At 44.1% G+C, this 25,595-nt stretch overlaps 1 protein-coding gene across 3 annotated transcripts in view; it reads right to left on the reverse strand.

Annotated features, from left to right (window-relative positions):
• Positions 1-25,595, reverse strand: part of card14 (caspase recruitment domain family, member 14) — a 63,990-nt gene that overhangs the window by 13,120 nt on the left and 25,275 nt on the right. For 2 of the 3 annotated variants that reach the window (XM_055653945.1, XM_055653944.1), the window contains 9 exons: positions 20,491-20,610; positions 19,401-19,531; positions 18,942-19,030; positions 14,969-15,047; positions 13,721-13,916; positions 12,520-12,643; positions 8,531-8,774; positions 2,006-2,069; positions 1,168-1,294 (listed from right to left, as the gene is read on the reverse strand). In XM_055653945.1, coding sequence (XP_055509920.1) covers positions 1,168-1,294; positions 2,006-2,069; positions 8,531-8,774; positions 12,520-12,643; positions 13,721-13,916; positions 14,969-15,047; positions 18,942-19,030; positions 19,401-19,531; positions 20,491-20,610 — 1,174 coding nt within the window. The remainder of the gene's footprint in view (positions 1-1,167; positions 1,295-2,005; positions 2,070-8,530; positions 8,775-12,519; positions 12,644-13,720; positions 13,917-14,968; positions 15,048-18,941; positions 19,031-19,400; positions 19,532-20,490; positions 20,611-25,595) is intronic. The other variant, XM_055653946.1, reaches the window with a different exon arrangement.

Genomic DNA, 25,595 nt, shown 5'->3' on the forward strand with positions numbered 1-25,595 from the left:
CAGATATTAACAAGGACATTGTGAGAGAAGAAATTGTAGGAGTTCTGGCAGAGATATGTGCATCATTAGTAGACATGGATGAGGTACAGTAGACTAAAAGGTCAGTGTGAGGTGTTGCAATTTGGGATGTCACACCAGAGCAGGACCTTCACAGTGAATGGTAGGGGCCTGGGGACTGTAGTAAAGCACACAGTATTGTGGTCAGTTTTGGTCAGCCTGATCTAGGAAAGATGTTAGTAAGTTGGAAAAAACTACAGAGGATTTACGAAGACTTGGCTAGGGCTTAATGGCCCGAGCTAGGACTTTATTCCTTTGACTGTAGGAGGCTGAGGGGTGATATTTTTGAGGTATGTAAAATCCATGAAGGGACTAGATGGGGTGAATGCACCAAGAGACTTTTACCAAGTGTATGGGAATCAAAAACTAGAGGTTTACTTGAGAAGGGAAACGTTTAATAAGAACCTTAGGATAAAGGGGAGGCCATTTAAGACTGAGGTGTGAAAAAACCTTTTCACCGAGACAGTTGTGAATTTGTGGAATTCCCTGCCACAGAGGGCAGTGGAGGCCAAATGACTGGATTTAAGAGAGGGTTAGATAGAGCTCTAGGGGCTAGTGGAATCAAGGGATATGGGGAGAAGGCAGGCACGGGTTAATGATTGGGGATGATCAGCCATGATCACAATGATTGGCGGTGCTGGCTCGAAGGGCCAAATGGCCTCCTGCACCCATTTTCTATGTTTCTAACCTGAGGGGGCAATGTTTTCATACAGAGGGTGGTGTGTACATGGAACAAGCATTGAGAGGAAGTAGTTGAGGCAGTACAATAACAACATTTAAAGACCTTTGGACATGTATATGGATAGGAAAGGCTTAGAAGGATATGGACTAAGCACAGGCAAATAGGACTAGCTTTGACTGGGGCTTCGTGATCGGCATGGATGACTTGGGCTGAAGGGCCTGTTTCCGTGCTCTATGACTATGACTCTGTGATTGAGATTTAAACGGAAGTGAAATATCATTCCCAAAAGTGACCAGAGTTAATCTTGTATTAGAAATTATTTTACTGCATGATTAATTTACAATTGTAATGATGACTACTTGAAGTCAATATAAATTATAGCACCAATTGTCATAATAGATGTTTAGAATTCAAAACATGTGTCTTGCCTTGCTCTTTGTCGGGATCAATGGTGCCGGACTCAAATGATAACCATAGTGGATTTCTTTGACTTTTATCAGTACTGACAATTCGCACAAGTTTATTTTGACTTGGGGAAGAAGACTTCCGATTTTGCTGGAAAATCAAGCACAGTACAGAGAATGAGTGATGAAGAGTCTCAACCTGAAACGTCACCTATTCCTCTGAAGAGATGCTTCCTGATCCACTGAGGTACTCCAGCATTTTTTAATCTATCTTCAATCCCTAGAACGTTAACTCCAATGTTACAGATACGATTTTTCCTTAGTTCCAAAAATAAATATAATTGAGATGTCTTCAACAGAGAGATATTTAGTTTGTAATCCAGGCATTTGGAAGTTAGATTAAATGTGATTATACAAATATCATAGATTTTGTTATTAATGCACTAATTCTGGGATAAATTGATTTAATCAAAATTACTCCATGTCACAATTTCTCTGTACCAGTATCCTTGGGTTTTACCTACCACATATGAAAGCTTGAATCAATAAATTGAGCACATATGCATTGTGCAATGCTGCATTTTTAAATGTAGCTGTGGAAATAGACTGTTGAAATCCAGCATTGTTACTCAGATAGCTTTATTCAGTCCATATCCTGGACATTAATTAGGAAGTTGAGTCTCAGTATTACTAACATGGCATACAGACAAATCAAAAAATATCAGAAGAATAAATGTTGTTTTCTGTTGTGCAAGTTATTAATTGTTCTTTCACCTCCTTCACCTTACAAATGATAAAATTATACCTCTCCTTATTTGTGAGAGGCTTCTAAAATATAACAGATTAGGAAATAATACTTCACCTTATTAAAGGAAGGAATTTGTCGAGTCATGTTCTGAATTGTGCCGATCAACAGCTGTTGTGCCCTGAACAGAAACAAGTCACAATTAGTATTTTTAACTAAATATATTTATTTATATATATACAGGAAGCTTGGATTATATCCCCATGCATAGCCAAGACCAATTGCAGAATTACTGACATAAATAACTCAACATACCTCAGGAAATAAATCTGAGTCCGAAGAATGGTTCCGACCCAAAACGTCACATATTCTTTTTCTCCAGAGATGCTGCCTGACTCTCTGAGTTACTCCAGCACATTGTGTCCATCTTTTGTTTTTCAGTCTTGTGGGTCCCCTTAGCGTGGTGCTAACCAATATAATAATGATAGCAAGTCTGGTGAGTGGCTGGGAAGGAACTTAGAATCCAGCCTTTTTGAGCAGAGACCTGATACAACTGAATCTGCAATTTCTGCAAAATTGCCATTCAGGTGGGGCTTTATGATCTTCACTAAATTCAGGAATTATTCAGGAGTGATAGAGTCATAGAGCTCAGAAACAGACTCTTTGGCCCAACTCATCCATGCTGACCAATGTGTCCCACCAAGCTAGTTTCATTTGGAACATACCCATGCCCCTGTTGCCAACCCAACTGGACTAAGACAAAAGAGGTACCAGTGAAGAAAAACACCTCGTAGTGGCCTGGATGAGGTCTGGAAAAGGCCACATGCCAGGCAGGTTCAGAAGTCGTTTTTATGAATCATTGCAAGCACACAGAACGCCCGCGAGCAGGACCCGGGAAACCCCGTGGGCAGACAATCGTTCCTGTCCCTCAAGAGCCGAGGGGGGTGACCCAAGGAGTGGCCTAACCCCCAGGGACCTCCCCAGGACCTCCCCCCCCCCCCAAGAACCAGAGGCACGAAACGGACAGGAGGGCTCACCATGCCCGGCACAGGAACGGGCAACCGACCAACAGGTGCGGGGGATGGAGTAGCCACTGGAGGAGGGCACCCTCGCTTACGGGGCCACGCTACCAGCACCGGCCAATCAATGTCAATATGTGCCGCCTTCAGCCGTGCAACCGAAACAGTCTCATGCCGACCCCCCATGTCGAGGACGAAAGTGGACGAGCCATGTTCCAGGACCTGGAAGGGACCCTTGTACGGCCGCTGGAGTGGTGCCCGATGAGCATCCCTACGCAGGAAGACGAACTGGCAGTCTTCCAGAGCAGAGGGAACGTGCCGACAGAAGGACCCATGACGAGGCGTTGGCACCGGCGCCAGCTTGCCCACCATCTGCCGAAGAAGTAGCGTGTCCAAAGGCTGCTCCACCTGGCCCCGTGCCGGTGGGATGAACTCCCCGGGCACCGTCAACGGGGACCCATACACCAACTCGGCGGAGGAGGAGGCCAAGTCCTCCTTGGGTGCGGTGCGGATTCCCAGCAAAACCCATGGCAGAGCGTCCACCCAGTCCGGATCACGTGAACTGAGGCCCCCAGTAGGATGTTATGTCCAGCGGCACCCCGAACCGGGCGATCCAGTGCGCCACCAAGGCCCGAGCACAAGTGTAAATTGAGGAATCAGCTAGCGGAATGGCTTCAGGCCACCGCGTGAAGCGGTCCACCACGGTGAAGAAATTGATCATGCCCCGGGACGGCGGCAGTGGCCCCACAATGTCCACGTGAATGTGGTCGAACCGCTGCCGAGGGAAGGCGAAGTCCTGCAACAGCGCACGCACGTGTCGCTGCACCTTGGCGCTGGCACGGGCTGCAGGTGCGCGCCCAATGTCCAACCTCCTTGCGCAAGCCATGCACATGAAGCAGGAGGCAATAAGGGCCGTTGTCGCCCGGATGGAGGGATGAGCAAGTCCGTGGAGCGCCTCAAACACCCTGCGCCGCCAGGCGATGGGGACGATGCGTCGCGGAAATCCAGTGGAGACTCGCACAGCAACGTTGCGCCCCCAGGACCACAGACAACGTCCTCCAATTGCAAGCCCGATACCGCCGTATGATAGGCGGCCATTTCCTCGTCGACCAGCTGAGCGGCTGCCAGGGCAGAATAATCAATATTCCTCAGCGACTTGGAGAACGGCGTGAAAGGCAGGTCACAATAAGGCGTCGGCCACCCTGTTATACTTGCTCTCGACGAAATGGATGGAGGTGGTGTACTTGGACACATACGCCAACTGCCTCTGCTGCCGCGCAGACCACGGGTCTGAAACCGTGGAAAACGCGAAAGTTAGCGGCTTGTGATCCGTGAAGGCAGTAAAAGGCCTCCCCTCCAAGAAGTAGCGAAAGTGGCGTATGGTGAGGTACAGGGCAAGGAGCTCACGGTCGAAAGCACTGTAACAGCGCTGAGCACCACTGAGGTGCCTGCTGAAGAAGGCGAGTAGCCGCCAGCATCCGTCAACGAGCTGCTCCAACACTGGCCCAACCGCAACCTCAGATGCGTCCACCCTCACGGCGGTCGGGGCATCCTCTCGTGGATGGACTATCATCGTGGCCCCAGCCAGGGCCTCCTTAGCACTCTCGAACGCCACTACTGCTTCGTCGGACCACTAAACCTCCATGCGATGACCAGCGATTAGGTGGAAAAGCGGGCGCATGATTACTGACACCGCCGGCAAGAAACGGTGATAAAACACAACCATCCCCATGAATTTTCACACAGAGAGTGGTGAATCTCTGGAACTCTCTGCCATAGAAGGTAATTAAGGCCAGTTCATTGGCTATATTTAAGAGGGAGTTAGATGTGGCCCTTGTGGCTAAAGGGATCAGGGGGTATGGAGAGATGGCAGGTACAGGATACTGAGTTGGATGATCAGCCATGATCAATCATATTGAATGGCGGTGCAGGCCCGAAGGGCCGAATGGCCTACTCCTGCACCTATTTTCTATGTTTCTATGAATTCCTGAGGCCCTTAACTGTGGTTGGACGGGGGAACTGGTGGACAGCATCCACCCTGGCGGGCAGATGCACCATCCCTTGTGGAGTTCAGTGGCGGCCAAGAAAGTCGATGGCCGTCACCCCAAAACGGTACTTGGACGAGTTGATAGCCATTTCATAATCACTGAGGCGCTGACACAGCTGACAGAGGTGGGTGCAGTGCTCCTGCCGCAAGCGGCTGGCCGCGAGTATGTCGTCCAAGTAGACAAATACAAAGTTCAGGCCATGGCACACCCAGTCCATAAGCCGCTGGAAGGCCTGAGCGGCGTTCTTCAACCCAAACGGCATCCTCAAAAATTCAAGCAGTCCAAATGGTGTAATAATCGCTGTATTAGGGATATCGTCGGGGTGGACCGGAATCTAGTTGTATCCTCGCACAAGGTCCACCTTGGAGAACTGATGTTCCGGCCAGATGGACATTGAAGTCCTAAATGTGCGGGACCGGGTACCTGTCGGCGACGGTCGCATCATTCAGATGACGGTAATCCCTCCCGTTTTGGGGACCAAGTGGAGCGGTGACACCCATGGGCTATCAGATGGGCACACGATCAGGCAGAACTACTCCCGAGCTAGACGGAGCTTGTCCCATGCGAGATCACGCACCCGGGCATGCACGGGTGGGCCAGTAGTCAGAATATGGTGCTCCACCCAGTGCCTGGGGGCGGAGGAGCGGAAGTGGGGTTCGAGGATGTACGGAAAATCCATAAGGATGCGCGCGAAAATCGCATCCATGGACGACAGGGGGCCATCAGGACGTGCAACTGGATCACCAAGACTGGCTTCAGCATGACTGAGTGCACCAGGCGATGCCGCTTGACATCCACGAGGAGTGAATGGGCTCAAAGGAAGTCGGCACCCAGCAGCGGCTAGGAAACGTCGGCAATGACAAACTCCCACGAAAAGCAGCTGTGGCCAAAGTTGAGGGAGATGGTGCAAACTCCGTAGGTGCGAATAACGCTCCTGTTCGCCGCGGTGAAGAGGGGGCCGCGTTTGCCCGTAGAGATGTCAGCGATGGTGGGAGGCAGCGCACTCACCTCTGCCTCGGTGTCCACGAGGAACCGACCCGCCGGTGTGGCGATCCAGGCGAAGACGCGATGAATATGGCCGGCCGTCGAAGGAATCACTGATGACCGGCCCCTGCGTTTCCCAGGAACGCACAGGGCGGGTGACGTTGGCTGGCTGCAGCTTCCCAGCGGCGGTGGTGTCTGCTAGTGTCTGGTGGAATAGCAGGTGAAGTTGGCTGGGCTGAACCACAGCGAACCACAGCGACCTCTGCGGCGTCGGATGGAACTGCCGGCGGGCCGTGCTGGAGATTCGTGCTTGCGCTGGAATGCCCAATGATGGCCGGATTTCGCCGCGGGGGTCATCCGGAAGCAGCGGAGATGCGTTCCATAGCTTCCCCGACCTGCTCCCGCCTCCCGACACCGCGGGAAGGGCGGCCAGTGCTTCCAGGTCCCGCTTACGGGACAACCCCAGCTGGTCGGCGCGCTCAGCCAGCGCCTGCATGTCAGCAAAGGAATTGGTGGCGAGCTGCAGGCGGATGTCGGGCGGGAGCTGCTGAAGGTAGGCATATTTAAATAAAAATCAGGACTCGTGGTCACCCATAAGGGCGAGCATGTCCTCCAGGAGGGCTGACAGCCGGCGGTCACCTAGGCCGTCCATTCGGAGAATCCGAGCTGCCCGTTCAGACTCGCTCAGGCCAAATCTCCTGATAAGCAGGTCCTTAAGGCCCCTATATTTGTTAGTTAACGGGGTGGGGTGTGGGGGGGGTGGGCACTGAGGTAAGGTTTAACCCACCTCACAGTCGCCTGGTCAAGAGCGCTGACCACGTAAAATTACTTAGTTTCATCTACCGTCACCCCTCGCAGAGCAAACTGCCTCTGCCTGTTGGAACCAGATATCAGGCTCTTCGGTCCACAAAGTCGGGAGCTTCAGCCCAATGGCGTTGTTCTCCATCACGATGCGTGATGAACATCGGGGTCACCAGTTGTGGTGGCCTGGATGAGGTCAGGAAAAGGCCAGACGCCAGGCAGGTTCAGAAGTCGTTTTTATGAATCATGGCAAACACAGAACACCCACGAGCAGGACCCGGGAAACCCCCTGGGCAGCCAATCATCCCTGTCCCTCAAGAGCCGATGGGGATGACCCAAGGAGTGGCCTAACCCCCAGGGACCGCCACAACCTTCTTTATCTTACCTTCCACCCTTGGTCAGCTTTCTGGTCAAAGCATCTCAAGCCAAAGATTCGACACTTACCTTCAAACACAGCACCTACGCCTTGATACAAAATGGTCACTCCAAAATGGCAGCTCTGCTAGTGCCTGTCTTCCTATTATACACCACTAGGAGCAGTCACGCCTAGACGCCTAGCACTAATCACTGCTTTATAAACCACCCGCATTATTTCTTCTCTCAGTTCATTGTTCCAACTCACAAGTGATATTGATCTGGCTTCCTGCTAACAGCTGTTTGTTAAATTTCCTGTGCTGCTCCACCTCTCAGCTGTTCACTCCCAAGTGAATTGTCAATCAAAGGAGAAAAGTAAAAGTATTAGTTTAGTTTAGAGATGCAGCGCAGGGATAGGCCCTTCAGTCCACCATGTCTGCACCGACCAGTGATCCCCGTACACTAGCACTATCCTACACACTAGGGACAATTTACAATGTTACCGAAATCTGTAGGTCTTTGGAGTGTGGGAGGAAATCGGACAACCAGGGGAAAACCCACGCGGTCACGGGGAGAACGTACAAACTCCATACAGACAGTGCCCGTATTCAGGATTGAACCTGAATCTCTGGAGCTGTAAGACAGCAACACCACTGCTCAGCTACAGTGCCGGCTTATTACTTAAAATAATAATGCATGGATTCATAGTTTCATGGATTTAGTCATTCATTTTATCCAGGGAAATGGAAGAATTAATTTGAAAAATAAGCCTTTGTTAAGCACTTTTCACAACTAAATAAAACTTTCGTATGGCCATTCTCTGATTGGATGCTGATACAAGGCAAAAAGGAAATAAATACCTGGAGAATAGAATCAAAATAAATGTAAGAAAATTATTTTTTTGACCTTCCCTGTGCTTAAAGATTCCTATCAAGAAGTATTCAGATTCATATATTTCTTGCAGCAAAGTGAATGAAATAGCCCAAATGTAGGCAGCTTAAAGAGAGATAAATGGCACGAAAACAGGCCCTTCGGCCCAACTTGTCCATGCTGATCACAATGCCCCATCTAAGCTTGTCTCATTTGCCCCATATCCCACTCAACTTTATGGAACATCAACACACAGACCCATTGAGATCTTGCTTCAATTCCACTGCCATGTGAACACAGGCGGGAGGTGTTTAAGAGACCTTGATTCAATGTCCTTTCTCATAGGAGATTAAATCCCAATGTATAACAATCACAGGCTTTAGCTGCTCACTCTCTAACCATTAACAAGGAAGGCCCCAAAATTAACATGCATTATGTGTTTAAAAGTGATGTTCAGCATTTCTGCGTGTTGCCATAATTGCTGCACTGCTCTCATTATAAATATGATTTGGATCACAAAGGCAGAGTGCTCAGGACTGAGGGGATCACCGATCTAACATTCTTACCGGTAGTAGTTTGGAATAGAACCACCATCCACGTCAATCATCGTGTGTGGATTAACTCTGAACGTCTTCCATTCACTCGTGCCCCTGTGCATGGTGTCAGTGACGTGCAAGATTTCATTGCATTGGACGATAAATCCACCCAGGGCACCACTGTCTTTGTCAAATGTTACGTTGATTCGGATGTAGAATGAATCCCCTGAGGTAATGATCTTTTTTTCAATGTTTTCCACTAATTTTTGATAAGCTAATTAAGCAAAACACAACACAATATCAATTTTGGGTTAGTTTACCTTCTGGAATCTTAAATTCTAATTTACAAAATCAGAAGAGGTTTAATATTTTAATAAAATTAAATTGTGATGCATCAGGCAAGATTTGATGGAGAAAAAAATATTTCATACTGATTAAAGTAAAGTACCTAAGCCAAGCATAAACAACATGAGCTTCTGGAAAACTGAAGATAAACAGAGTAAATAATTTGATGAGTGTAAGATCTGCAAACCTTTGATATTTGGCTCATACATATGGAATTTACTGCCCAAGTACTGGAATTTAGTTTAAACATAGACATAGAAACATAGAAAATAGGTGCAGGAGTAGGCCATTCAGCCCTTCGAGCCTGCACCGCCACTCAATATGATCATGGCTGATCATCCACTCAGTATCCTGTACCTGCCTTCTCTCCATACCCTCTGATCCCTTTAGCCACAAGGGCCACATCTAACTCCCTCTTAAATATAGCCAATGAACTGGCCTCAACTACCTTCTGTGGCAGAGAATTCCAGAGATTCACCACTCTCTGTGTGAAAAATGTTTTTCTCATCACGGTCCTAAAACATTTCCCCCTTATCCTTAAACTGTGACCCCTTGTTCTGGACTTCCCCAACATTGGGAACAATCTTCCTGCATCTAGCCTGTCCAACCCCTTAAGAATTTTGTAAGTTTCTATAAAATCCCCCCTCAATCTTCTAAATTAAAAGTTCATGACAGCCATAAAAAAAATTAGTTTCGAAATGGAAAGAATTTCTTGCCCTAACAAGTCACTTAGTTGAACCAGCTAGACCAATAAATATGGTCAAAAAGCATCTATTTGTTCCTGTTTTAATTCCATACAGTCTATAAATGTACACTCTAAGATGAAGAAATAAAGAACTGCAGATGCTGGTTATTACAAAAAAGGACACAATGTACTGGAATAACATTGCTGCCTGACCTGCTCAGTTACTCCAGCACTTTGTCCTTTTGTTTACACACTAATATGGGTTTGATTTAGCTAGTGTTTTGAAGAAATAATTGTGACTATGTTAAATAAAAACCTTAAAAATAGTTCAGAAAGAAATACAGTAATTTTCAAGTGTGTGGAACTAATATGGAATGTTAGTCACTCCTTTCAGTATATCTCTGCTCCAGAGCCATTCAAACTTCTATAGTAAACATGTAACTTATATATGTGTAGGAAGGAACTACAGATGCTGGTTTACACGGCAGATAGACACAAAATGCTGGTGTAGGACAGACAGCATCTCTGGAGAGAAGGAATGGGTGACATTTTCAGTCGAGACCCTTCTTCGAACATATAATTTGATTGAGTAACTTTTGATTAAGAATAAGTAAACGCAAGTTCCTATTTTTCCAACAATATACCTGCTCAGTTATTTTCCTACGGCCATTCCCTTTCACATAACTTATTTTAACTGTCAAACTACTCAAAACTGGAAACAATATTTCAAAGAATGACAACAATAAATGGAAAACATTGGGCTGAATTATTCCAGAGGAAACCATTGGCCTTCAACGACTCACAATGTGAACATCTCAGCCTAACGGGGTACGTTCATTCCGCCAAAGCTGTCGTATGATTGGGATTCATACGACATAAGATTCAATCTTCCTGGTTGGGATTAGGAAGAGACGGGTCAATTCACTTATTTCTTGTTCCAAATTAAAAATATATATATTTTTTTAAATAAATGCTTAATAGTTTTGTATTACTTTGTGCAAGACCATTCAGCTACTCTTACCAAGCCTCACTGAACATGACCAGGGATCTGGCTCCTGTCAGTGGATATCAGGGGATTCTAACAGTGACCCCACACTCCTCCTCAATTGAATACTTGAAAACGTTACTTTATTGTCACATATGACAAGTCACATTGAAATTTTTTGCTTGCATACACAAGGTATGCAAATAGTCTCCACATAAATTGCACTGACTACATTTTCCGTGTCAGGCCCCCTTTTGTTCTTCCCCCTCCCCCCGGTAGTTCCCCTGCACCAGGTGCTCTATTGTTCTTCCACTTCCCTCACAGCAGTCCCCCCATGCTGTCACCCTCTGCGGGCCGCCCTCGGTGAACGTCCTGACTCCCTGTCCCTGGGATAGTAGGGGGCGATCAAACAGCACAATACCCCCCCCCCCTCCAACTCCAGAGGAATCCGCTCCCCGATGGGCCGACGGACACAGTGGGTCCTCTCCCCGATGGGCTCCTTTGTTCCACCCCTCGAGTAACTCCTCAACTCCAAATGGGAGGCAAATCTGGGCAGTGTGCCAATCTGAAAATGATTCATTTTACCCAAATCAAATATCACAATTAACGTTATTTTAAGATGGGGAAAAATGTTTTCGCAACAGTGATTTAAATATGTGTGCAACTGTTTTAAAAATGATGCAAAGCAATGTAATTATTAACTGAAGACCAATAAGTAAATTTAATTAGAATACAAAGTGCTGGAGTAACTCAGCAGGTCAGGCATCACCTCTAAAGAACATGGATAGATAACGTTTCAGGTCGGGACCCTTCTTCAGACTGAAGGGTCATGAACTGAAACGTCACCTTTCCATGTTCGCCAGAGATGTTGCTTGACCTGCAGACTTATTCCAGCACGTTGTGGCCTTTTCTGTATTAACCAACATCTGCAGTTTCTTTTTTCTACAAGTAATTATAAAATATTTTTCATTTTTACCTGTGCATGCTGATAGAATCAAATGAACCATGATTTGAAAGTATTCTGGGACATATTTCAACACAGACATTGTGGGCAGATGGGTCTGTCCCTGTGCTGTGTTCTTCTATCATCGATTAACTGAGAATATTTCTGCTTTCTTACACAACCAAACCAAATAACTCAATCAACTTGAAACCCTGATCTCTTAAGTATTCAAACTGATATAACAAACTCACAATGGCAACACAAAATAAAATCTATCTGTAATCTACATATCTGATATTTAAAATCAGTCCAGCAACTCCTCTGTATTTTTATCTGAGTAATTTTAAAATGTTATTAGTTTAATTTTTAGAAATCACTGATGGGCTACAAGGTTATTTTTAAGGTTACACAAAAAAGCTGGAGAAACTCAGCGGGTGCAGCAGCATCTATGGAGCGAAGGAAATAGGCAACGTTTCGGGCCGAAACCCTTCTTCAGACTGATCGGGGGCGGGGGTGGGCGGGGACAAGAAAGGGAAAAGGAGGAGGAGGAGCCCGAAGGCTGGGGGATGGGAGGAGACAGCAGGGGGGCTGAGGAGGGGGAGGAGACAGCAAGGACTAACAAAATTGGGAGAATTCGATGTTCTAAAGGTTATTTTTAATTTTGTTTAATTTAGAGATACAGCATGTAAACAGGCCTTCCGACCCACAGAGTCCAGACTGACCTTTGATCACCCGTTCACACTAGTTCTAAGTTATCCCAATTCTTCATCCACTCCCTACACACCAGGGGCAATTTACAGCAGCCAATTAACCTACAAACACACATGTCTTTGGGATGTGGGAGGAAATTGGAGCACCAGTGGCACCAAGTGGAGCTTCCCGGTCACAGGGAGAATGTTGCAAATCCCAAACAGACAGCACCCGATGTCAGGATTGTACCCCGGTCTCTGGCGCTGTGAGGCAGCAGCTCTACCAGCTGCGCCACTGTGCTGACAATATTGGAACATACTGGCTCTTTAGGATGAATGATGTAATACTGTTTTGTTTGTTCTGTAGCTTACCTTCACTATTGCATTTAATGGCCAAGCTGCACGTTCCTTTAACTTGTTTCAAGGTCCAAATAGCCTCCTCGAAACTGACATCCTCCAGTATGGTCTTTGTTTGCTCCCTGCCATTGAATTCCACCTGCAGGTTACATTATATTATTGGTCTAGAAACAAAGTTCATGTCTTTACAGCTTTTGCACTTAATTAATACATTTGTACACCTGATCATATATTAAAAAAAAACGCAAATAAGAGAATCTGAAAATAGAAGAACAAAATACTTCTTGCTGAAATGTAATAGTAAAATAGTCGTATTGCGATGAAGTTAGACAAAGTGCAGGAGTAACGCAATGGGTCAGACAGCATCGCTGGGGGAAAAGGGATGGGTGACGATTTAGGTCGGGACCCTTCTACAGCCCTTTGTTTCTACATATTGTAATGACGTTTTTGGAGCCCAAATTGAGATATTAATACCAAGGTTGTGGTTGCCAGAATCTGAGGATATGCTTCCAAAAAGACTAAATATTTACTGAATATGCATTCTGTTATAAATCTGAGTATATGCAATGTAACAAAAGTGGGAAAATTAAACAAGTGTGCCCAGCATCTTATGAACCACTGAGTTCTTCAAGCAGTTTGCTCTTTTTTTGCTTTACATCTTACTTTCTAAATGAATTATAATATTGTCGATTAAGCATTTCAAGGATCAAATGAATGAACATTCAGAAATAATAATGTAAGGCAATGACAGGCAATCAATTTCCACCTCTGTTACCACAAGAAATGTGATGTGGTTACATTTATTTTTCCATACTTCTCTCCAATAGGACCTCTTGAAAGTTCTGAGGACAATGATTGCACTCTGGTATCTACTACCAAGGTATCATTATTCATACCTGATCATGAATTATGATTTTTAACAGGCTGCATGACCAGACAGTTGTTATCCAGCAACCTCCTCTGCATGCATTCAGTTACAGTGGCATTTCATATCATGTCTTTGCCCCAGTAGCTATGTTTAGTTTAGAGATACAGCGCGGAAACAGGCCCTTCTGCCCACTGCGGTCTCTGCACATTAACACTATCCTACACACACTAGGAACATTTTTTTTACAATCATACCAGTCCTTTGTGAATGTGCCTTTCCAAGCTTTGAATTTGCTTCAACAACCATGTACCCAGAGAAAACAAAGTTGCAGCATGTCTGAAACCTTACCATCATGATCTGAAAGCCTGGTTCCAGGCCACTGTTGTGAGCTGGAGATGCGGGTTTAATTTTGTGAATGAATATTCCCGTCGCATTCCCGCCAATGACTTCAATCTGATCCAAGATGCCATCTCCTTCGAACTCAAACAACGATATTCTGCTCAGTGATCTTACCTGCGGAGCTCTTGGGGGAAAAGGCCTGTGGCTGAACAAATCACAGGAAAGTCCAAGAATTAGATTTGAAGCCCGTGGAAAATTTCTGCACCTTTCCTTCAATTTCTTCTAAATTTACATTGCAAATTTATACAAGCTCTTAAAAGTACAGTGAAATATCCAAGCAACAGAACTGTTGTCAGGTATTTTCAGTTTCTCCCAGTGAGGGTAAAGCTTCTTCCTAAAGATGATGTGGTATCAGATAATGTCAACTAGGCAACACTTGGTAATATTTTATGATAAATGAACAGGGATGAATAGGCACTAGATAATGAACAGGAAATTGGTTATTCTGATTACCTTTTTCACGGGTATATTCCTGTTGATCTCCTTTGCTTTTGATAACAAGGTGATAGTATGAGGTCAAGAATTTAGAGGATACAATATATACCGAAGATATAATGCTCAATAAACATTCAAAGTCAAATTATGCTGGAGAGCAAGACTTTAAATATATAAGGAGATGGACGTACGCTGTAGGAGAGTTATGTTTATGGCTAGATTGTGCCTCAAATCTAGACCTATTTAGTTAAGACGAAGATTGTACCAATGTATCCAAACAGACACACAACTAGTAATAACATTATTTCACAGTGTATCAGCTCTATCGATGTTACTGTAGACCTACTTCCATTATTCACTTGGTATTGAAAACAGAAAGGTGGACCCTGGCCAAACACAGAGGATGACATGGTAGTGATGGAATATATAAAGGCAGATCGTTTCTGGACAAGTCCACAGCACAAAACTACTGAAGATACAACCACATCTCCTTTGTTTTGTTCTAAGAATGAAGAAATCTTGCAGAATATTTATCTGACAATGGGCGTTAAAATATTATTTCTAAGCATACGAGGGATTGGGGAGGGAGTATGGAAGTGGGCAAAGGGGATGGGTGGGAAGTTGAGAGTTATAAGATCATTCCTTAATAAGTGTTGTTATTATTCTGCAATAAAATACATTTTGCATTTGTCTCAATAACAGATGGGGAAAACATTTGAAACGGACATTGGATATATGTAACCAAACAAAAATTAGTTTTACCGGTTTTGCTCAGATGATGGAATGGGTTCCAACATAGATAGTATTTTCTGAATGGATGACTCGGGTTGTTTGACTGGTACTGAAATGAATTTGACACAATTTAAATATAATTTATGCAAATGTTGAAGTACTATATCGCATTGTACTTTCAGCTTCACTCCAGATTCTCCAATGTAAAATTGAGACACAAACTTAATAAACTCTATCTTTATCCTTAACTACTTAGTTAGAGAGTGATACAGCGTGGAAACAGGCCCCTCGGCCCAACTTGCCCACACCAGCCAACATGTCCCAGGTACACCTGCCCGCCTTTGGTCCATATCCCTCCAAACCTGTCCTATCTATGTACCTGTTCAACTGTTTTTTAAATGTTGCGGCAGTCCCTGCCTCAACTACCTCCTCTGGCAGCTTATTCTGTACACCCACCACCCTTTGTTTGAAAAGTTAGCCCTCAGTTTCCTCTTAAATCTCTTCCCCTTCACTTTAAATCCCCGACTACAGATGGTACGACTGCCCCGACCACAGGAGAATAAAAGAGGAAGAGGATTGGATTTTTTTGCCTTCCATCACGGTGAGGAATGTTGGGAATCCGCTGTGGTGGATGTTTATGTTAATTTTTATGTAGTTGTGTGTCTTGTTGCTTTTTTAGTATGGCTGTATGGTAATTCGAATTTCACTGTACCTTAATTGGTAGATGTGACAATAAACTGACCTTGAAACCTTGAACCTATGTCCCCTGGTCCTCGATTCACCTACTCTGGGCAAGGGCCTCTGTGCATCTACCCGATCTATTCCTCTCATGATTTTATCCACCTCTATCAGATCACCCCTCATTCTCCTGCGCTGCAAGGAACGCTTAACTGTTCAGAATTTCTGCAACTTTAGTTAAATTCTAAGAAACTGTGGTCATTTACTCTAAATGCTTTCTTTGCAGCTTTTGACTGGACTACTGAATTGCATCTAGTTTTAACCTTGAAGATACATTCGCCACATCAAAGTGAAATAGTCACTATTTAGCTGCAAAGCATGGCAGAGTGTATCGGAAATCGCAGTTTAACATCACACTCATGATTACACAAGTTATCTGGAGCTGTGAAATATATATAAATATATGAGCACTGTAGAGATGCATTGCGATGTGAAAGGATGTGGCTTTATGCTGAGGGTTCCTCTCTTAATCTTTCCTCTTGAAAACGTGCTAAACAAGCTTAACTCTTTAGGGGCCCACAGTAAAGCTTGAATGTGGGTCAGTAACGTGAAAGAAAGGTTTTGAAACTAGAAACTACAGATGCTGTTTTATAAAACAAAGGCACAGAGTGCTGGAGTAACTCAGCGGGTTAGGCAGCATTCCAAGAGAACATGGCTAGGTGACGTTTTGGGTCGGGACCCTTGTTCTGACTGATCGTGGATCGAGTGCTGATACCTGGAATCCTGGAAATCACAAAGCACAAGAAGACAACGGGGCAAGTGTTGAGAAAACACACGTGGCTAGTGAGTTCGAGTCAGAGCATGGCCCTAGAGCAGGAGAGCAACAGGAATCACAGAGGGGGAACACTAAGAGAGAGGGTCTCACAGAACTCCCGTCAGAGAGAGGAGAAGAACTTCTTCAATGTAAGCATACCTTGAGGAGACTTCACAGTGGAGCAGTTAAAATGTAGGAACAAGGAACCGCAGGTGCCATGTTACAAAACAAAGACACAGAGTGCTGGGATAACTCAGCAGGTCAGGCAGCATCTATGGAGAACGTTTCGGGACGGGACTGATCAGTCTGAAGAAGGGTCCCGACCCAAAATGTCACCTATCCATGTTCTCCAGGATGCTACCTGCTGAGTTACTTCAGCCATTTGAGACTTTGGAAGAAAGGTTTGTTAGAATGAATAAGCAGACTGGTGAGGTGTACTGAATGAAGCTGCTAACTGCTCATGCTGTACCTATGATGGTTGGATCCAAAAATGCAAATTGCCGAAAATTATAGATGATATTAAGGGAGGTACAGTGGCGCAGCGGTAGAGTTGCTGCCTTACTGTGCCAGAGACCCAGGTTCAGTCCTGACTACGGGTGCTGTGTGTACGGAGTTTTACGTTCTCCCCGTGATCGCGTGGGCTTTCCCTGGGTGCTCTGGTTTCCTTCCACACTCCAAAGATTTACAGTTTTGTAGGTTAATTTGGTTTTGGTAAAAATTGTAAATTGTCCCTAGTTGGTAGTGCTAGTGTATGGGGATCGCTGGGTGGGCCAAAAGGCCTGTTTCCACACTGTAACGCAAAACTAAAACTAAAAGGAGTTTATATTTACAAAGCATTTGATCTCTCAGAAATATAAAATGCTTTATATAACAATAAATTGCATTGAAAAGTGGACATTTTGTATGTGCATGAAAGCTGGAGTGCCAGACAAGGGAAGATGAGGGAGTGCAAGAGAAACACTTATAGGATTCCAATAATACACCTGAATTCAACGTGAATAAGTTTGAAGAGAAAGGAAGAATTGCTCAATTCATTTCATGGATGTGGATGAAAGAGATGAGATTTGGCAGTAACTGAGAACTTAAGAAAAGGCACATCCAACTATGTCAGAAAGCCAATAGTAAAGTGGTGAATCAGAAAATAACTTACGAGACAAATGAGATATCATCAGCAAGATAGAAGAGTTAAATTTGGATACCTTTTTTTTTTTAACAAGATGCACCTTCACTACAAAGGAAAGGAATATAGAAACTAGTAAATGTCAAATTGAGGTTAGATATCAGGAAACACCATCATGCAACATGTAACACAATCTAAACAGGACAGGATGGTGGATATAAAATAAACCTGAAGTTATTCAGGCTTGGGCTTGCAGAGGGGTTGATGATGGGCCCTTCTATACCTCTTGCCTAATGGGAGAGGGGAGAAGAGGGAGGCACAATCAAGGACAGGAGTGAGGCCTGTCCTTGATTATGCTGGTGGCCTTGCAGAGGGATTGTGAGGTTTAAATTGAGTCAATGGAAGGGAGATTGGAACCACTGACCAAGTACTTTATGGAAGCAAAGCATGGAGGATGTTCTGCATGTCTTTGTGGAGCTTTTAAAATATATTGCAAAAATAGATCAAGCAGACTCCAACTTCTCAAGTACCAGCTCCTCAATCTTCTCCCACATTACTTCCTCCAAGCAACTTCCTCAGGTTGACCTGTGGAATAGCAGCTCCAATTACATCAAATAAAAAGAGAATGCTAGAAATATTTTGTCAGCCAGGCAATGTCCATGGACATATTTAGTTAGAACTCCATTTTACTTGCCATGTATTTGGAGCATAACTTCTAAGAAGGAAACAGTTTGGCCTCGTTAACCAAAGGATTTGTAATTTCCGATACAGCAATGAGCCCAAATACTTCAACTATGATATTCAGGCACTGTACAGTACAAATAGCTGTCTTTATTGGCACAGGAAATTCAAACAGCTAAACTTCTGTCGTTCTCCACTGATGATACTCAAAACCATTGCTACATATTCATAAGTTCATAAGTTATAGGAGCAGAATAAGGCCATTCGCCACATCAAGTTTATTGAGCACCAGATGCCACTCAATATTACACATTAAAGTCTTTGTTCAACCAAGTATTGATGATCTTTATCAAAGTGTCATTTACCAAACCAGGCAATGCAAATCCTTCCGGACTTGGAAAGGGGATGTCAGTCTGGTTAAATGATTCCTGTTGGAATCTTCCCCATCAAAGCTTGTTCTGAAGGACTTTTGCAACCCTCCTGTGACATGGAGCTAATATTGTATGGACCCTTTAGTCTGATCTTTAATGTTGATTGGAAATTCTAACGTGGGCAAGGTGTTGGAAATTGTATAATGTATAAGAATTATATTGCCAGTCTTTAATGTGATAGAGCTTCGCTCATTGAATTATTGCATATTATCAGGTTGCTAAGATTTCTGTCATACCTGCTGCTGTACCCAGAACATGAATGAGAAATTGAAAACTCACTGACATCAGGAACATTTTCACCACAACTGTCTGCACCAGTGCTATCACCTACTGATGTGAAAACATCGTCATCATTAAAATATGCGTTGCTGCAAAAACAGAAGTGGAACAGCAAAGGATTATAATACCCAATTATAAAAGGATTCTCCCTCCAGTATTCTGTTTTTTCAGTAGTGTTCTAAAATGGCTTTACACTTACGTCTAAGGGACCATTTCTCCTGTTGAATCTTTGGATCTTAACTGTGTGTGTGTCTGTGTGTGTTGTGTGTGTGTGTGTGTGTGTGTGTGTGTGCGCATGCATGTGTGTGAACTTATATGCCCATGCACATGCGTGCAACAATGTGTGTTTGTGTGTATGGACATGTGCATGTGTGAACTTGTATATGCATGCATGTGTGCACTGGTGCATATGCATGCATGTGTGTGTATGTGCATTCACATGTGTGTGCGCTATCTTACCTGAATGATTTTTCCATGTCATCTTCATTTAGGCGCCTGTAGATAGATTCCTGACTGGGCGGCTCAACGAAGGAAGAGCTGAGACTGTTCAGCGACTCACAGCTTTCAGTTTTCTTTAAGTTTGAATAGAACTATAAATAAGAAGTAATGAACTACTCAGCCATTGATTGCTCTGCTCTGTGTTCTTCACAGATACATTACTTTCTGGCTACTAGCCATCTCATGCCAAATAGGAGCAGCAATAGGAGGAGCCAGATTAATCCGCCAGGACTGCCCTAACTGAGAACAATTAATGCAGAATCCTTTACCATTAGATGCAAATAATTTGTTTAAGCAACCCACCTAAAAATAGCATTCTCAGAATTCCCATATTTCATGAGAGACAGTTGCTGTTTATGCAAAAAACTGCACATTAGATAAATCGGTGAAGGAGAAAGGAAGAGAAGTATGTGATGAAAGTATAAAGTGATCTTACAATATAAGTTCAGTCTGAAGAAGGGTCTCGACCCGAAACATCGCCTGTTCCTTCTCTCCAAAGATGCTGTCTCACCTGCTGAGTTCCTCCAGCATTTTTCTCTACTTACAGTATAAGGGATAGGATTCATGTTGCTGATAAACATGGCAGCGAATATTTATTTTATTTTATTTAGTTATTTATTTTAGTTTAGCTTAGTTTAGAAATGCAGCTTAGAAATAGGCTCCCTTCAGCCCTCCGAGTCTGCGTTGACCATCGATCACCCGTTCTATGTTATCCCACTTTCGCATCCACTATCTACACACTAGGGGCAATTGACAGCGGCCAATTAACTTACAAACCCACACATCTTTGGGATGTGGGAGGAAACCGGAGCACCCGAAGGAAACCCACGTGGTCACCGGGAGAACATGCAAACTCCACACAGCCTACACCCAAGGTCAGGATTGAACCTGGGACTCTGGTGCTGTGAGGCAACAGCTGTACCGGCTGTGCCATTATGTCGCCCGTGTTGCACTGAATGACCTGTTTCTGTGTTCATGATACAAGGCATTATTATGTCCCTCTGTGTACAGATGTTCCTAGGAGTGCAGGTTATGAGAGTCACTGCCTTACATCACTCTGGCTGCTGTTGCTGTCCTCACTATCACAGCTGACGGTCCGCAGATTCACAGCTTGCAGGCGCTTCAGTTTCGGTTTTTCACGTTGTGGGGTTTTGTTGTCTGTTGACAATTTCTGGCAGGGAGTAAAGTAAGGGAAATTGAAATACATTGAATTCACAAGTTCTTTCTTTACAGAATATCATTCAATCATACAGGTTTACCGTGAAGACTGAATGTTGCACTGTATTTTGTACCCCTCAATGGAGATCCTCGGACTATCTTTGATCGGACTTTACTGGACTTTATCTTGCACTAAACATTATTGTTTAAGGAAAGTTATTGTGAAAATACGTTTAATAAGGCAAGCATATTTATATGGGTTGCACGGGAACATAATCACATTTACATACCTGGTATTTTCATGTTTTAAATATTCATCCCACCCTCCTATGGTTCTGCTTCTAATGAGCAAGCAGTATTTCTTCCACCTGTCTGTAACTTTCATATTGTCATTTTTCTCTATGACTTAAATATGTCTGAGGTTGCAATACGTTCATAAGTTCCGACTATCTTTGAACGGACTTTACTGGACTTTATCTTGCACTAAGCATTATTCACGTCATTCCCTTTATCATGTATCTGTACACTGTGGATGGGTCGATTGTAATCATGTATTGTCTTTCCCCAGACTGATTAGCATGCAGCAAAAGCTTTTCACTGTACCTCGCTACATGTGTTACGGCCGCCAAAATCAAATACCTCAAAGGCCAATAACATAATACAAAACCAGGGTCAAATGGAAAAATTATTTATTTTTCACTAACAAAAAGAAGGACTGAGAGGCAGCAGTATCACGCAAGATTGTCACAGGTACTTTAATGACTTTCGGACAACAGATCCGTTAAAGGAGCAGCCACCACAGAGAAATTTGGACAGAACCCTCTATAGTATCCCACTATTGCCAGGAAAAGACGGAGCTCAGTCCTAGAGGTAGGAGCTGGAAACGCGACAATATGCTCTATCTTTGCCTGGAGCGTGCGAACCTGACCCCGGCCCACCACTTTACCAAGATTACCGCGGCCTGGCCAAATTCACACTTTCCAAGATTGATGGTTAAGTTTGCATGAGCGAGTCGTTTGAATACCTCTGTCAAGTGGTCGATGTGGTCGATCCACGACCTGGAGCACACAACCAAATCATCAAGTTATGCCTCACAATAAGACAGACCAGACAACACTACGTTTACCAACCGTTGAAAAGTTGCTGGCGCGTTACGCATACCAAAAGCCATGACAGTATATTGAAGGAAATCATCAGGTGTAACAGATGCAGAGATTTCTTTTGCACGCTCAGTTAGAGGGACTTGCCAATATCCTTTCAATAAATCCAATTTTGTGACAAAAGAGGCACTACCGACACGATCCACGCAATCCTCCATACGTGGGAGAGGATAACAATTGGTTTTGGTTACGCTATTAACCTTACGAAAGTCAGTACAGAACCGGTCGTCACCATTAGCCTTAGCAGCCAACAGACAAGGAGAGCTCCATGAACTACAGCTAGGCTCAGCAATGCTATGCTGCAGCATATAGTCAACCTGACTCTTTATACGGCGGCGCTTGTCTGGATTGACACGATATGGGTGTTGCTTAATTGGCTTAATATCAGCCACGTCAATGTCATGTTTTAGAATGGAAATTTGAGACGGCACATCAGAAAACAGCGACTTATTTGACTCAACCAAAGCAATCAGATCTCTCCGATGACTCTCAGTCAAGTGAGATAAACGCAATGGAAGTGTTTTCAACACCTCAGAATTGGACAGTTTACCATGCGTCACAGCCACAGACAAACGTGCCTCACCCACTTCAGCACCAGTGTCAGGGGGCAGCACCATCGCAGTCAAAACAGGCTTGGACGATAGTGTGAGACACAGCGTCTCCGATTCAAAACCCACAGCCTTTTTCTCGTGATATTGTTTTAGCATGTTTACATGGCAAAGCTGATTTTTACGCCTCCCATCAGGAGTGGCAATTAGGTAATCTCTCTCACCCATTTTCTTTTCTATCAGATAAGGGCCGTTATAACGAGCCTGCAGACTAGACCCAGGAATTGGCAACAATACTAAAACTTTGTCACCTGGCAAAAAGTCTCTGCTCTTAGCGCTCCTATGGAACCATTCTTTCATTTTTGTCTGGGCAGTTTCAAGATTTTCCTTAGCCAATTCACATGCCCGCCGCAGTCTAAATCTAAAGTTACTGACGTGTTCCAAAACATTTTGTTTAGTTTCTTCCTGTAACCACTTTTCTTTTAAGACTCTTAAAGGACCACGTACTGTATGGGCAAAGACTAAGTCAGCAGGACTAAAACCCAAAGATTCCTGCACGACCTCTCGTACTGCAAACATCACTAGATGAACGCCATCATCCCAGTCCTTCTCAAATTCCAGACAGTACGTACGCAACATAGACTTTAATGTCTGATGGAAACGCTCGAGAGCGCCCTGGCTCTCAGGATGATAAGCGCTTGAATGACAATGTTTGATGTCTAGTTGTTTCAACACTTGAGCAAATACTTTAGACATAAAGTTTGATCCCTGGTCACTTTGTATCACCTTAGGTAGACCAAACAAGGAAAAAAACTTAGTAAGAGCTTTCACTATAGTGGGAGCAGTTATCTTCCGTAATGGAATCACCTCTGGAAAACGGGTAGATGCACACATTGTGGTTAACAAAAACTTGTTGCCAGCTTTCGTTCGAGGCAGTGGACCCACACAGTCTATCATAATACGTTCAAAAGGTTCACCAACTACAGGCATCGGGTACAAGGGTGCAGGAACGATAGTCTGGTTCGGTTTACCTGCTACTTGGCAAGCATGACAACACTTGCAATGCTGCACTACATCCCTCTTTAACCCAGGCCAAAAGAAATGTCGTAATATACGGTCGTACGTTTTATTAACTCCTAAATGGCCAGCAAGAGGATTATCATGAGCCAAAGTAAGTTTTTCATTCCAATACCTATGTGGCACTACAATCTTCTTAACAATGCTCCAGTCATCCTGACCAGATGCATTCAAAGGAGACCATTTACGCATTAACAAGTTATCCCTCAGAAAATATCCCTTTGACAAGGAATCCACTTCCACCTCTGACACTGCGCTGTCAATCAAAGCAGACAAATCGGCATCACATTTCTGCTCAGCAACCAACTGGTCACGTGACAACGACACCGGTTTAGTCTCAGACATTTCACCAACTTGTGATGCAGACACACTCTGCACAAAACAGGATCCACCATCCTGCTCCACAAGGAAACACTCACTCAAGTCAATTTCATCATCAAACGTAGCTTGGTTTCTAGCCATAGCGCGAGTGACAGCACATGATGCAAAAACTTTTGGATGCTGCTCAGCAAGTTTATCTGGACATTGCAACATAGGAACCGGCGTCACTTCAGGAGTGACCAAAACTTTTCCCCCAGCCAAATCGCTACCCAGAATTAACGACACTCCCTTTATGGGAAAACGTGGCCGTATCCCCACAGCTACTCGACCCGAAACAAGCTCAGACTCAAGGTTAACAGTATGCAATGGCACTCCATACCAAACCCTACAACTGGACACTAGAACCAACAGATGATTCAGCTGAAAATGGTAGCACATCTTCCAAAATGAAGGACTGAGAGGCAGCAGTCTGGTGTTGGTTTAGTTTGTTTGATTGCATAGTGTTCTTTATGTAACTCTTCATTCTGTATTAACTTGGTTTGCTTGGGAAGGATGGGACTGGCATTATTGTTTTCGTGGTTTTGTTTCAGGTTTATTTTCACACTGAGGCAGGTCTAGAGTCTCTGGTCCGACGGCCCATTGAGTGGTCAGCCAGAGCACCCTTTATCTTTTGTTTGCTAGCTCCTCCGACCCCTCTTTGTTTGTTTGATCCAGATTTAGTTCTTTTTGTTAGTGAAAAATAAAGAATTTTTCCATTTGACCCTGGTGTTGTATTATGTTATTGGCCTTTGAGGTATTTGATTTTGGCGGCCATAACATAATTATGGGGGCTCGTTCAAACTTTTGAGTAAACCCTAGACATTTTGTGTACTTTGATAGGCTTCTTGTGGCAGTGGTAGTCTGTTTGTGTGATCATTTTTTTTCTGCTTTGTGGTTCTAGTAACCTGTTGTTTTGGCTATTTTGGTAGCATTTGTGAGCAGGAAAAATTGAATTTAAGGTGGAAGAGTTTGTTGTGGCTCCTAGCCTAGAGATGTTTCATCAATGTACTAAGGAAAATTTAGTGTTGCTTGCAGATAATTATGGCGTTTCTATTAATAAACAAGCAAACAAACAGTCAATTAAGACGTTGTTATGGACTGCTTTGGTTGACCAAGAGGTGTTGCCTAGTAGTCCTGACAGTCATAAATCTATACAGCCAGTTCAGAACATGGAGGCCGTCATTAAACTGAAGGAGATGGAGCTTGAGTCACAGAAAATGGCCTTAAAAAAGGATGAGCTCATGCATGTTCTTGAAATGAAACGGCTTGAGCTTGAGGAGGAAACCAAAAGGGCTGAATTTCAGCTGCGGGAGAAAGAATTAGATACTTCCCGCTTCTCTTCTAAAAGAGTTTGATGTGAGCAGAAATATTTGTTTGGTTCCACCGTTCAGTGAAAAAGATGTTGATAAATATTTCACTGTGTTTGAGCGTGTGGCTATATCACTGAAATGGCCTAAGGGCGTGTGGACATTGCCGTTGCAATGCGTCCTTGTTGGTAAAGCGCGTGAGGTATATTCGTCATTGTCGGTAGACAATAGCCTTGACTATGAAATTGTAAAATCTACCGTCCTCAGAGTGTATGAGTTGGTTCCCGAAGCGTACTGCCAAAAATTCCGGAGTTTCAGAAAATATGATAACCCAAACATGTTGAATTTGCTTGCGAAAAGGAGGCTCTGTTTGAACGCTGGTGTGCTCAGGGAGTAAAAGATTTTGCCCAGTTAAGGTCCTTGATGATAATGGAGGATTTTAAAAACTATCTTCCTGAAAGAGTGACAACATATCTTAATGAGCAGAATGTCTCAGACGTGTCTAAGGCCGCTGTATTGGCGGATGAATATGTGCTCATTCATAAG

The sequence above is a fragment of the Leucoraja erinacea genome, chromosome 23 (genome assembly GCF_028641065.1).
Source record: "Leucoraja erinacea ecotype New England chromosome 23, Leri_hhj_1, whole genome shotgun sequence".
Classification (NCBI taxonomy): domain Eukaryota; kingdom Metazoa; phylum Chordata; class Chondrichthyes; order Rajiformes; family Rajidae; genus Leucoraja; species Leucoraja erinaceus.